This window comes from Neovison vison, chromosome 7 (genome assembly GCF_020171115.1).
Source record: "Neovison vison isolate M4711 chromosome 7, ASM_NN_V1, whole genome shotgun sequence".
NCBI classification, from domain to species: Eukaryota; Metazoa; Chordata; class Mammalia; order Carnivora; family Mustelidae; genus Neogale; species Neogale vison.
This window is the reverse complement of record NC_058097.1, coordinates 206739415-206753117: the sequence shown is the minus strand read 5'-3', so window position 1 is coordinate 206753117 and position 13703 is coordinate 206739415. Positions and strand designations below refer to the sequence as shown.

Below are 13703 nucleotides of genomic sequence, written 5' to 3'. Positions count from 1 at the left end.
GTGGCCTGTCACTGTAGTTCTCTGGAGTGCTGGAGGCGAGAGCCTGGCTGGAATGACTCTGAGGAAGAACTGGCCACTGAGCAGAGACCGTTCTTTCTAGAGTCTCCCGGAAAAGCAGCAGAGAGAGAAAGTGGGTGCTGCAGGCAGATTCTTGTCGGGAGAGGTGCAGTGGCGTTTTTATCCCTGGTGGGACAACTGGCGGCACGTTTGTGTGCTGCCGAGAGCCATGCAGTGTGGCGGGAGCTGCCGGCCAGAGGGAGGGCCTTCTGGGGATGTGCTGTGCCAGAGCAGGTGGGAAGCCGTTGATCCAAAGGACGGTGGAGGGCGGCTTTTGGAGCAGTGGGCTCTGTGGGGAGGGAGGAGGGAGGCGCTAGATGCACGTTGTGGGGGCAGTCTCTTCTGATTGCTTCTAGGTTGTCACCACAAAGGAGGCGAGGGCAGAGCATGCAGCGGGGGAGGCGGAGAGGCAGAGTGAAATGGGGAGGGGGTCTCTGGGTGTGTTAGAAGCTTCTTTAAGTTTAAGGAGAGAGGAATGCCAGCCTGTTCGGAACCGGGACTTTGAGCCCTACGTATAGTACCCAGGCCCCATATGCGTGCTTCATTATCTAGATCATGTGTCTCAGTCACTGGAAAAATACCTGAAAAATCCGTGAAAAAGATGTTCTAAATGCCCATGTCCTGTTCCGGACCTTGTGTGTCAGGATTTGGAGACGATACCGTACGCAACGTGGTTTACCGGCGCTTTATTTGCCAGCAGTTTCAGATGGGGCAGTTGAGACAGTGCACCCCCCAGCCCCCAAACCAGCATCTTGGAAGTTTTATGAAGTGGAAAATAAAGAGGAATGAAAACAGCGAGCTTTCCTTCCTCTCAGGCCTCCTTCTCAGTATTTTGTATTATCCTTCCCCATGAGGTAAAGGCTACTGTGTTAATTTTACAGACTTGGAAACGGAGGCCAGGGAGGTTAAGTAACTTGCTCAAGGTGATGTGGCTTGTAAGTGGAAGAGACAGTCTGGACCTAGGTGGTGGCCGCCCGGAAGCCATACCTGCAGCTGCTGCGTTAGCCCGCCGCTGGCATCGTGGCGCCTCTGTGTTACAGCCTCCTCGAGCCCACGTGTTCCATAAAGAAAGAAAGACGGACTTGAATTTGAGCCTCAGAAGAAAGCTATTTGATAATGTGTTCTTCGTGCCCATACACCTGCCAGATCTGTTCGTTCTTTTCCGTTCGCTTCCTCCCTACCGAGGTTCACGTGGGGACCTTCTGGTACTGCTCCATCTTCCGACCTCACAGCAGACCCCCTCGGTGGCTGTGGCCTTCTGGTTTGTGGCCGGTGGCCTCTTGAGCCAGGGGCCTCACGGCAGGCTGCCCGTGTTTGTCTTGGATGCCTCGAGGGCTATTGTCTGGGTTCCAGGCAACAGTCCTCGCCTGTCCCATAGCAACTTGTCGCTGTTTTGTCACGTCCCTGTCCGGCCAGCCTTGACTTGCCACTGCAGATGACTAGTTGGTCCTGGATCCTGGCTGCTTGACAGGGAGGAGTTAAGAGCAGAGACGTGAACTTGGGGGTGGCGGAGAGCATCGTGGGGACCGGCCTTGGAGTCTGCACTTGTTGCTGTTGAAAACAGAAGAGAAGAGGTGGCCAGAGGAGTGAGCAGAGGCGGCGGATTCGCTGTCTGATGTCAGAGAGAGTGCTCTGCTGGTCAGCGGCAAGCACGCCTTCAGGGCTGCAGCTGTTCCCAGGGCTGTGCGCGCTGCGGGAGAGCTCCGTGTCCGCCGCCGTGAGACCTGACGCCGGGCGGATCTCTGGGAGACCCAGGAAGGCCGGCGTGCCGAGCTGGTGCTTCGCGCGCCGCTCTCCTCCTCGGTGACGCAGGCTGATGTCTTGTTCTCCGCTTCCCTACGTCACAGCAGTGATTGTCTTAAGGTGCAGTCCAGGCCCTCCAAAACTCGCAGCCTTGTGAAGACAGAGGTGGCGGGTCTTGGAACCAGAGTGTGTCTTGAGTACTTACAGAGTGCCGTGCGTGGTGCAGTTTCCTAGAAACCGGCGTCCCCCACCCTTGTCCTGTAGGCGCTGGTTGTGTTGCAAGCCCTGCTGCTGACGGCTGTGGCCAGAGGGGTCCCGTGCCCTGCCGAGGTGCCGCCTCCCCGTGCTCCCGAGCCCTGGGTGTGCCCTAGTTTTGTTAGGGAAAGTGTATCCTGTACAAGCTTGCTTTAGAAGTAAGTTTTTAGATACAGTAGAAAATTCACTTTAATCTAGAGGTTGGACAGAAAGGATTGAAATGATTTTCTAATTCCCAGAGGTGATTTTGTTATTTTTCACAAAATTTTAGGAAACATTTCTGATTTGTGTTCTACTTTATGTAATGGAACTGTTAACGTGGATGATGACATGAGTGTCCTGTTCTTCTAGGTACCCAAATATATCTTGTGAGTTGCTCACTTCCGATGTCTCCCAGATGAACGATAGGCTGGGGGAAGACGAGTCCCTGCTCGTGAGGTTATATAGCTTCCTCCTAAACGACTCCCCCTTGAACCCGCTACTTGCCAGCTTCTTCAGCAAGGTGCTCAGTATTCTTATCAGCAGAAAACCAGAACAGGTAAATACCGTTTTCCAGAAGGTAAGTAGTAGGGCTGATTGTCCTCCTGAGACGATCCCCTGTAATTGTGTTCTGAGTGTCCTTCAGTCCAGGTTCTGCAGCGGAGTGTACTTAAATACACGGACTTAACACTGCCCTCCACATCCACGACCATGCTCTAGCTTGATGTGTTCTCTTTGGATCGCCTCACGGCCCAGCACAGCAGTGTACTTGGGTCTCCTCTCTTGACCATAACTGCAGGCACGAGCGCGTGGGCTGTCCGCTGGCGAAGGCAGCGCCATGCCTCATACGGAGTGGCCGAAGATGCGAGCGGCGTTGTAGTGACTGGGGAAGCGACAGTTGTTTTGTTTTGTTTTGTTTTTCTTTCCAGTGATGATGAGCACAACGCAAATGAGGCTGTAAATCAAAAAGCTTTTCTGTAAATGTAATTGATTATACAAATGATGACGATTTTGTTTTGATTCCACTCAGAATCTTAAGTGTTTAGCTTGAGATGTCTCTGTTTATTTTATTATTATTATTTTCAGGTTTTATTTATTTTAGGGAGCGAGCGAGGGAGAGAGAGAGCGAGCGAGGGAGAGAGAGAGCGAGCGAGCGCTTGAGCGCATGAGCCGGGGGAGGGGCAGAGGGAGAGGCAGACGCCCTGCTGAGCACAGAGCCCAAGTAGGGCTCGATCCCACTGACCCTGAGATCATGACCAGAGCCAGAGTCAGACGCTCAACCGGCTGAGCCACCCCGGTGCCTCGAGATGTCTCTGTTTAGACTGCCTTTCCTCTCCACTAGTGCTGGGCAGAAAACCCTACTTCACTGTAGAGGGAACTGTCCCCTCTCTCTCCTCCCCGTCTCCCCCTCTACCCCTCACATGTGTTTTGTTCCTGAACAGTTCAGACGCACTTGGGAAATTGATTTTCCAAGGATCTGCCGTATGTGTAGTGGTTCTCAGAGCACGGTTTCGTGACCAGCAGCGTGAGAACCACCTGAGAATCTGACAGAAATGCAAGCCTCACCTCACACCTCATGAGTCAGACTGTCTGAGGGGGGCGCCCAGGCCATCTGGGAGTTCCAGTAAGTCTTCTAGATGACTCTGATGCACACTGAGACTTGAGAGTCACGGCTCTAGTGCACACTGGTGTGAAGAAGGGCGTGCTTATGGGGAGATTCTGCTCCACTCCTGGAAGCAGGCACCCGAGGAACAGCAAGAGCCTCTGACGCTCAGGCGCGCATAGACGCGCCAGGGTGTGATTCCAGGGCTGCGGTTGGTTGTACTGGCCGGGCCGGCTCCTCCCTGATGGGAAACAGGCTCCGTGACCCATCCTTTGCTGTCAGCCGACATGGAGGCATGGATCTATTTTAGGCCCAGCATGCCCGTCCTTTGCCAAGGCAGAGTGGATGCGTGTTTTATTTTAGACAAGATTGTACTTTCATGTTCTTAATTAGGCGGGATGATGCCCCGAGATGTATTGGAATTGAGGTTCGTTTTTCTTAGAGGGTAACCCCCGAATCCCGATTCCTGTCATACAGGCTGTCTTTCCCTCTTCTGCCTTCTGGCGAGAACGGATGGGGCTGCTGAGCGTCCTGGCGGATTTTGCACGCCGTCCCCAGCCCGAGTCCTGGTCCTTTCAGGTGGCTGCAGCTGTGACGGACACGGGCCTTCGCCGGCATCGTGGTTCTTCTCTTCGCTCCGTGCTAGGGGAGCCCAAATTCAGGGGCTCTGGTTCTCACTGTACCTTTGATACAAGCGAGAACACTCGAAGCCTCCTGGGACTCTGAGGGTTGGCGCTGCCCTTGTGGGTCCCACGTGTCGCGCCCGGGCGCTGGCGTCTGCCGATGCAGGGCTCAGAGGGGGGCCTGTCACTCGGCGGCTCCGCGTGCTTCTTGGCTTAGGGCTCTCGGAAGGAGAAGGAGAGGGTGCGGTCACCGTCGCTCTTCTAGCGCCTTTCTCGGTTGGAGGACTAAGGGCGGAAATGGTTTCCGTCCCGTGAGATGTGAGCGGGGCCGTGTGTGGCTGCGGGGACCGAGGACACCGGGGGCCCGGCCTGGTTCCCCTGACGCAGTCGTTCAGCTCACAGGCCAGGACCGCCAGCCGCGGGGTTCCTCCGGTGTCAGGAGCGGTAGCATCTCTGCGGCGTCATCCTCCGTCGGGGACCCCTCGCTGTCCTTGCGGTGCTGTCCGCGGCCCTGGGCGCAGTTCGTGCCTTTGGCCTCCTGAGCTGGTGCTTTCGCCACAGAACCACACGGTATCTTGGTCACATCTGGCTTTTTCCTCTTTTCTCCTCTGCTGTGCTTGTAACAACTACTGTGTGACTCAGTTGTGATGGATTAATTGTGTCTCACTTCTCGAAGGCTTATGTTGCCACATTTTAGCTCCCTGTTCAAAGGAGCGGCAGGGCACAGGTGCTCCTCTGTTTGCGCCGGGGGGCGTGAAGCGATTGTTGTCATCTCTGGCTCATAGACTTCATCCCTGGGATGACGGCAGGATTTGTGGCTTTTGTGGCACACCGATCTAAGTTGAAACTTCAGCCCAGCCACCGTTGGGCTCTGGCAAGACACTTCACTGGCCTGTGCCTTGGTTTCCCTATCTGGCACGCCGAGTGGGGCAGCCCCTCCTCGAGGGCATCGAGGGGGTTCTCTGAGACTTAGCTGCTGCCACACTGGCCACATTGCTTCCGTGACATTTGAAGAGATACTGGGTGCAGATGGGCAGAAGGCCCACAGGGGTGTGCAGGACAGAACTCTCTGCCTCTTCTTGCAGAGAAGAGAGACCCAGGTGGCAGTGGTAACATCTCGGGTCCCTGTGTAGCTGCCCGTCTCCTCCACGCTCACCCTCCTGGTGCCCATCTCGTCAGCAAGCAGCTGACGTCGGGCCACACGTGATGTTGTGTAGCAGCTGAGCTGGCCGCCAGGACGGACTTAAAAACACTTGTTTTTGAATTGTTTTTTCCTACTTGCTAGGGGCTGATTAGGATTTTGAGTATTTACTCTGCATTTTAGTGCAGTCTGAGGGACTTGCTTTATGTCCATAAGCTGCTGAATGATATGTTCTTGGGCTCTCTCTGGGGCATTAAATTATTTATCCTTATTTTCTGACAGTTAATAATGAAAGTGAACAGAAATAAAAGACTTTGTTATGGTGTATTCATGTGAGGAAACGTGTGGTAATTTGAGGTTTTTTCCCAAGGGGTTTTGCGTGCGCTCACAGTTAGCCGGCTCCCCGGTCTCCGTCTGGCTCCAGCTCAGCGTCTGCCAGTCCTCCACTCAGGGCGGCGCTGGGTTTCGAGAGGGGCAGTTCGAGGGGTCAGGATGGACTACGCCGTAAAGGTGGTGGTTCCCCGGTTATGTGTCTTTCAGTTTTGGTTTGTTCTCCTCTAGATTGTGGATTTCTTGAAGAAGAAACGTGATTTCGTAGACCTTATCATAAAGCACATAGGAACTTCGGCCATCATGGACTTGTTGCTCAGGCTCCTGACGTGCATTGAGCCTCCGCAGCCCAGGCAGGATGTGCTGAACGTGAGTAGAATCAGGACCCCTGCACTGGCGCGGGCTGCGACCTCGGAGCCCCCAGGGCTGCTGGGTGCTGGGAGGGATTCCAGGGGCTTGGGAGAGGAAGGTTGTCTGGGAAACGCGGCGGGGGTGGGACTTTCAGGGAGGAGGGCAGGGTGGGGAAGGAAGGAGGTTCCAAGGTAGGAAGAGATTACGATCTTGCAGGGTTTTGCAGGGCTCATGTTCCAGATGTGCGCATCTGGAGGGGCCTGTGGTGTTTCTTTGTGAGCGGTCCTTTACTCCCTGCTGGTTTGGTTTTCAGTGGGAGTGGGGCAGTGGAATGGGTTGAAAATGCATTTAAAGCTTGTCTCCTGGAAAGAGCAGGAGATGGGGAGCTGCAAATCTGGTCTGGGGATTCCACGAGGCACCACTCCTGAGATCGTGACCACACCGCAGGGTCAGGGCCGCAAGGACCCGTGTTCCAGGAAGGGAGCCGTCAGGGTAGTGTTCCTCTTGTGGGTAGTTAGGATCATAGGAGAAGAGGAGAATGGGGCTTACTTCCAAAAGCACACGTATTTTAAAATTTTGGTGGATGGTTATTTTAGGATACGTGTGCCTCTTGAAGAGCTGTCTTTAGTGGAATTTGGGTGGGAAGAGGGAGAGTGTGAGTAACTGAACATGAGATTCCGCACAGGCTCTTATCTTTGCCTCTTCTTCTTGTCTTCTGTCTCCTCCTCTCTGATTCTCTTCACTCCCTTTTTCCAGAACCTTCCCCAACCCGTTCCATCCCAAACCCTAGCACCTACTCATTTCTTTGAAATTAGTTTTATTGGAAATGCTGATTTTAATTAAAGACTGGAAGAACCAGAGGAGAGGCAGGAGGGCCTGTCAGGTGGTATTCCAGGAAAGGCATGTTCTGCTGAGGTGAGCAGGCATGCTTGGGCACGTGTTTGTGTGAGGGGGATGTGGTCAGGGCTGGCTCTGTAGAACCAGGCAGAGATCTCTTGAGCACCGTGGTCATCATGAAGACACCAGCTGAGGGTATCTAGTGAATGTCCTGGAGTTGCCTGTAGGAAGTTTGTTGGTTCTTTTTAGGTGTGTTTTGTGGCTATCTTTTCTCAGAAGATGTTCAAGATTCCAGGAAAGATTGTTGAAGGCAAGGGGAGGGGTCACCTTGGATTGCTCTAGGGAGTAGTGATTAAGTATAGTTTTTTAGAATTCTTTTGTCACTTCTGAGTTGAATTTTAGGGCCATTTCTTCTGGAGTGATATGGTGATAGGCAGTTAATAAAGACTTAGGTTAGGGGAAGGGTGGTTAGGAACTTAGATTTGGGTGCCCGCCATGGCGACGTAGGTTCTTACTAATGGCTGTGGAGGCCGTAGGAGTGTGGGGCTGATCCTTTCATAGTGCACAGAGTTTCCTTCCTGCTCCCCTGGTGGTCAGGCCCCCCCTCCACCCTCCACCCCATTGTGGCTAAAGTGTGGCCCCAGGTGTCACGTGGGGACTCAGGTCTCACCTCTGTCCTACTGAATCAGAGTGTGCGTTTTGGCAAGATCCCCGGGAGGGTGACTGATATGCCCATTTTGAAACCAATATTAAAATACAGAGTTGGACCTCTAGCTTTGTACCTCTCGTAGCTTTGTTTTCGTCTTCCTTAGGCACCGTTCTCTTTAAGGAGCAGGCAGCTGTGCCCTTAGCAAATTGTGTTTGATTTCTTGCCACCCAGCCCCGTGCCTCCCTGTTTCCCCCAGTTTCCCTTTAACCTTTGGGTTTTGTGTTGAGGTGGTTTCTGGTTTTGTTTTGTTTTGTTTTGTTTTGTTTTTTGGGTCCTTTCTTGACTGTAAGTGCCTTGTTATGTTGCTTCTCTTCCTGCCTAACATTCTGCTCCTGATATTTAACTTATTCTCCCTGTTCTTCTTCTCTTCTTATTTTCATTCACGGTGGTACTTCACATGTAGATGAGAAAGAGATTGTCCTGAGCAGGATACTGGCTCTTTACTAACTCCTGATGGGGCAGAGGAACTCGACTGCTGTGGTGCCCTGCCCCCATGTTTCCTGTGGCTGTTTTGGTTTTGGAGTCTGAAAGTTCATCATATGTTTTAACCCAGAGGCTTGATACTAAATGCTGCTTTTCTTAGTCTTTCTGAAGCTGCCCCCCTTCTTTTTTTAGATTGATTTGTTTACTTGAGAGCGTACACAGGCATGGGAGTGGGGAGGGGCAGAGGGGGAGAGAGGATCTCAAGCAGACTCTTCTGAGGACAGAGACTGACCCTGAGATCCCAAGCAGCGCTCTGATCTAGGCTCCTAACTGACTGAGCCACCCAGGTGCCCCTCTCACGCTGAGGGTGAAGACTGTCGTACAGAAAATGTATGAATTACACACACACACACACCCCAAACAAAATACAGGCCTTTTTAGTGCTTCGTGTTTGAGAACTACTCTGTGTCTAAGAAGTTGATGTTAGAATTTTTTATGTGGGAATTGTAATTTGGGGCATAGTTGGTAGTGTTGGCTATAGTTTAAATAATATATTCACTGGCATTTTCCTTGGGGGACTTTTAATTTCCTGTAGTGTTCAAAGTCCAGAGAAACCTGTAACATTCTACTTAAAATGTGATGGATATTTCCAAGTATGTTAATCTTCATTGGGGTTTGAACAAGAACCACGCATTGCTATGATTACCTCTACAATGTGTTTTACAGTGGTTAAATGAGGAGCAAATTATCCAGAGACTTGTGGAAATAGTTCATCCATCGCAAGAAGAAGATGTAAGTTCTCTTGTGTGACTGTAAACTTGATTTTTTTGAAAAAGTGGAACTGTGTTTGTTTGGGCATAGAGCATAATTGTAGGAGGCATGAAGGTAGAGGACAGGTAAAATCTGGCATTCTTTTTTTTTTAAAAAAGATTTTTATTTATTTATTTAAGAGAAGGACAGTGAGAGAGAACATGAGCGAGGAGAAGGTCAGAGGGAGAAGCAGACTTCCCATGGAGCTGGGAGCCTGATGTGGGACTCGATCCTAGGACTCCAGGATCATGACCTGAGCCGAAGGCAGTCGTCCAACCAGCTGAGCCACCCAGGCGCCCAAAATCTGGCATTCTTTAAGTTGACAATTTTCTAATCACTAAAGGCTTTAAAAAAATACTACATTTTGCTGATGCCAGAACATTTTTCAGAAACGTGGACAGCAGCAGGCCCTGGTTCTAGCACCATCTTCTGGAGCTTGGAGCTGAATCTGCTTGCTTTTGTTACAGACCTCCTCTGTCCTACTTCTTTTTCCTTCTGTACACATCATTAGCCCAAATGGTGTGGCCGCATCTGCACTTGTGTTTTCTGTTCTGGCTGCGCCGTGCAGCAGCACATCAGAATCTTTGCCACCGTCGTAGCTGTGGAGCGTGGAGCCCCTGGCGCTCGTACTTCTCAGCCATTCTTGGCCAGAGGCACTGACAGGTTTGGCTTTGTCCCGGGAGCTGAGGGTTGACTTGGCAATAGGATTGAGGCTGCTCTGCAGTTTGCAGACTGAGCTCTGTGCTGAGGAGATGCCTGGGGTCTCCTGGACTAGCCATTGGCCCCAGTGGAGGAGGCCCCCAGCTCTGCTGCTCCTTTTTAAAAAAAAAAAAAAGATTTTATTTATTTATTTATTTGAGGAAAAGAGAGAGAGAGCGAGCAAGCATGAGAGAGAAGGTCAGAGGGAGAAGCACACTCCCCATGGAGCTGGGACTCCTGGGATCATGACCTGAGCCAAAGGCAGTCGCTTAACCCACTGTGCCACTCAGGCACCCCCTGCCGCTGCTCCTGCTGCCGCCTTCTGTCGCAGCCCTAGCCTGTGCGATTGCCCATGTTTAGCCCTTTCTGCCTGCAGACATGACAGCTCTGCGGCTCAGCCTCCTCTCTGGGAAGGAGGTGATTGTAGTAGATGTGCTGTGTTGTGGGGAGGTCAGGGGACCTTCCCGTGTGCCTTAAGTTGCCAGTTAGATTGAAGAGTAAGACGGTGGAGGAGGAGGACGAAGGGGCAAATGTACCCAGAGGATATTCCTGCTTGCAAAGCTTGATTTAGCCCCTTCTCCTTGGGTGTATTCAGATACTTTGATACCTGGAATTTATATCTAAAATTCATAAAAAGTTAACCACTAAAGGTGCTGTTGGTTCCCTTTGGAACAGTGCATCTGTGGTTTGTTCTGTTAACATTCAGACCACAGCCTGGTGTGCGCCTGCGTCGGCTGCTGCGGTGGGAGCAGGGGCCTGCGAGCTGGTGGGGCTGGTAGCGCCTCCTGTGCCCGGGGCGGGGGTTGGATGCTTCCAGAGTGCTGCTCCCCTGTGTGATTCAGGTGTGGCCGGTGCAGGCCGTGGAGAGTGATGATGGGAGCGTGGCCTGTCCCCTTCACAGGGCATACACGTCCATGGACAAGGCTTGCCTGTTGCTAGGTTTGCACATTCTCAGACAGAAGAGCTGATTGCTCAGGAGGAAATCATGCCGGTCGGCAGGGCTCAGGGGAAGCCCGTCTGCGGCTCTTCTTCCTTTTCTTTTCTAAAGGACAAAGCATTCGGAGCATTAACAGCTTCTTTGCCTGACTTGTAAGAAAGTTCATTTTGCCTCTGGACAGTCCCGTTGATACTTCTGTTTTTTATTAAGTGATAAGTCACATGCTGAAGTCATACGGACCAGTCGGTACTTACTAAGGAACAATTAGACTCCTAATTCTAGGCAGTGGCCTTGCTACCCTGGTGTGTGTGGACATCACTCCCTGCCTGTCCTGGTCTCCAACTGCTGTGTCTGCGGGCGGTGCCTAGTGCCACGTGCCACAGAGCAGAATGTATTTGGGCGCTAAGATCTTAGATTTTCCTGTGAGGTAAACACACTACACTGGGAGACGATGCAGTATTTCTTGCCCTTTGGTATATTCCAGAAAGCTATATTTGCTTTTTTTTTTTTTTTTTTTTTAAATTTAAATCAGTGCTGATTTAAAAGGTGATTTATCAGCTTCTATGCTGATAAAAATAGAAAGAGTTGACCTTTGAACAACATAGGGGTTGGGGTGCCAACCCCCCCATGAAATCGAAAATCCATGTAAAGCTTTTGACTCCATAAAACTTAACTGGTAATAGCCTGCTGTTGGCCATAAGCCTTACCAATAAGGCAGCCCATCAGTTAACACATATTTTGTGTATGTATTACATCCCATGTTCTTACAGTAAAGCAAGTTAGAGAAAAAATGTTACTAAGAAAATCCCAAGAGAAAATACGTTTAAATAAGTACTGTACGTATTAAGAAAATCTTTGTGGAAGTGAACTTGTGTGGTTCAAACCCATGTTGTTCAAGGGTCAGCTGTGTTTTGGGGGGATGTATTGTTTTCAAGTTCTCAGTTGTAGAAATTTTTCCTTGCCAGAACTTTGTTTTTTGTTTCTTTTTAAAGATTTATTATTTATTTATTAGAGATCATAAGCAGGCAGAGAGGCAGGCAGAGAGAGAGGAGGAAGCAGGCTCCCTGCTGAGCAGAGAGCTCCATCTGGGGCTCAATCCCAGGACCCTGGGATCATGAACCTAGCTGAAGGCAGAGGCTTTAAGCCACTGAGCCACCCAGGCGCCCCTCCTTGCCAGAACTTGGATGCCATGTCCCTACCCATAGTGATCTCTGCTGTGCGGGTATTGTTAGTGAAGCTCGTTGGCCTGGCAGGATCAGGTAGTCTTGTGTCTACCTGTGTTCCTCCTCCTCCTTTTTTTTTTTTAACCTACATTCCTTCTTCTGAGCTTGACGTTTTACTCACCGCAGCTTCTTAACGGCCAGTGTTAATTTGTGTTATTTCTTAAGCAATTTACTCGATAACGTTTTGTTGTAAACTTGACATATGACGTGTTTTATAGTTAAAATTGTACTTTTTTCCCTTAGCGGCATTCAAATGCTTCACAGTCACTTTGTGAAATTGTTCGCCTGAGCAGAGACCAGATGTTACAAATTCAGAACAGTACAGAACCAGATCCCCTGCTTGCCACTCTAGAAAAGTATGTTTAAAATTGTTCTTGTTCTTTTTTCTTTTCTTTTCTTTTCTTTTTTTTTAATTGATGCTATTTGTTGTGTTACCAGTGTGAGTGGTTGGTAAGTCCTCCATCTGTGGGAATCATGACCCTGCAAGATACCCTTGGGTGGGGGAGGACCGGCTTATCCGATCTCAGCCATTTGTGATGCCCAGTGGACACCCGCAGGGTAAGAATGTAAAGGAATGACATTTATGCGTAGACTTGGAACTTTGGAAATAGCTATAAACTAGAATTCCGTTAAGCTGTCGTAAGATGGGGTAGCGCGTGTTGACTGTGGGTTACTGCTTCGCAGGTCTTTGGTGAAGAATAATTTCATATGCAAACTGATTTGACCCATCGTAGTCAAGGATTTTACCAGAAGTTCTTCTTAGGATTTACTGTGCCTTTGCAGCTGACTGGGGGCGACCTGACCAGACCTGATTCGAAGGGTTACAAGCCTTGTGTGTTTTTTGTCTGTGTACTGCTCTGTTCTTATTTTGAGACGATTCCTTGTGAGCAGCCATCTCATGTTTGGGTGGAAAATAGGTGGAGGATGGTGTGCTGTTTTGAAATTTGTGAACGGCCAGCCCGTGGATACTAGCTTCTCTAGATTCGCACATTTTCGGAAGGAATACCTGCCGTTGCACACGGGCACACATTGGGTCTGCATGCCCCCAGTGAGATGAGCGAGGAGCAAATTAGAGACGTGGTATCATTTTTAAAGTCTGTCATCTGAGAAGTAGAATTGTATTTTCCCAGGAAAGGATTTGACTGATTCTCTGAAGTGAGCGAAACTTAAATTATCAGCTTCTAGGTAAAACGTCAGTTTCCTTCCCCACTTCTGTTATTCTTGGCACTATGGCGTATATACTCTTTTTGTAAATATAAGACATTCCACATTCAAATACTAGTAATTATAGTAGTGTTAGGTTCAACCATGTAAAATTGCCCTTTGAGTAGGTTAAAAAAAAAAAGGTTGAACACCATCAGTCTCATGGTTCATGACAGCATTGTTCAATAGAAAGAAAAGTCAGATGTCATTTTAACCCACTGAGCCACCCCAGCGCCCCTCAGATGTCATTTTAAATGATCTAGTGGCCACATTCAAGTAAAAAATAGGTGAAATTAATTTTAATAATATATTAAATTGTTAAAAATATTTGAACAGATGCTTATTAAAAAAAAAAATCACTGAGGTATTATACATTCTTTTCTTTGCCAGAGTTTTGGAAAACCAGCGTGTATTTTATACTTAGGACAGGTCAGTTCACACTTTATACTTAGGACAGGTCAGCGTGTATTTTATACTTAGGACAGGTCAGTTCACACTCGTTACAGTTGGAGTGCAGTGGCCATCTGGGACCGCAGGCTCCCCCCAGATGCAGGACCGGGCAGCAGGTCGTGCTGAGTTTCAGGGCCCCTGGAGCCTCTTTCCTGGGGAGTATGGCTCCGGAGCCTGGGTAGGGCCCAGCTGTTACAGTTCAGGCTATGTCTTTAGTCCCAGTGATCAGGCAGCTCTAAACGGAACCATACATGCCAAGAATTGGGATTATTGAATATTCGTTGGAGTAAATGTCTTCAGATTCATGGTCATGATGAGTTAGGGGTCTGA

General features: G+C 49.9%; 1 protein-coding gene across 13 annotated transcripts in view; it reads left to right on the top strand.

Annotated features, from left to right (window-relative positions):
* PPP6R3 (protein phosphatase 6 regulatory subunit 3) overlaps positions 1 to 13703 on the top strand; it is a 141962-nt gene that overhangs the window by 69125 nt on the left and 59134 nt on the right. For all 13 annotated transcript variants that reach the window (XM_044260033.1, XM_044260043.1, XM_044260038.1 and 10 more), the window contains exons 4-7: positions 2407 to 2593; positions 5963 to 6100; positions 8778 to 8843; positions 11964 to 12076. In XM_044260033.1, the coding sequence (XP_044115968.1) occupies positions 2407 to 2593; positions 5963 to 6100; positions 8778 to 8843; positions 11964 to 12076 (504 nt within the window). The remainder of the gene's footprint in view (positions 1 to 2406; positions 2594 to 5962; positions 6101 to 8777; positions 8844 to 11963; positions 12077 to 13703) is intronic.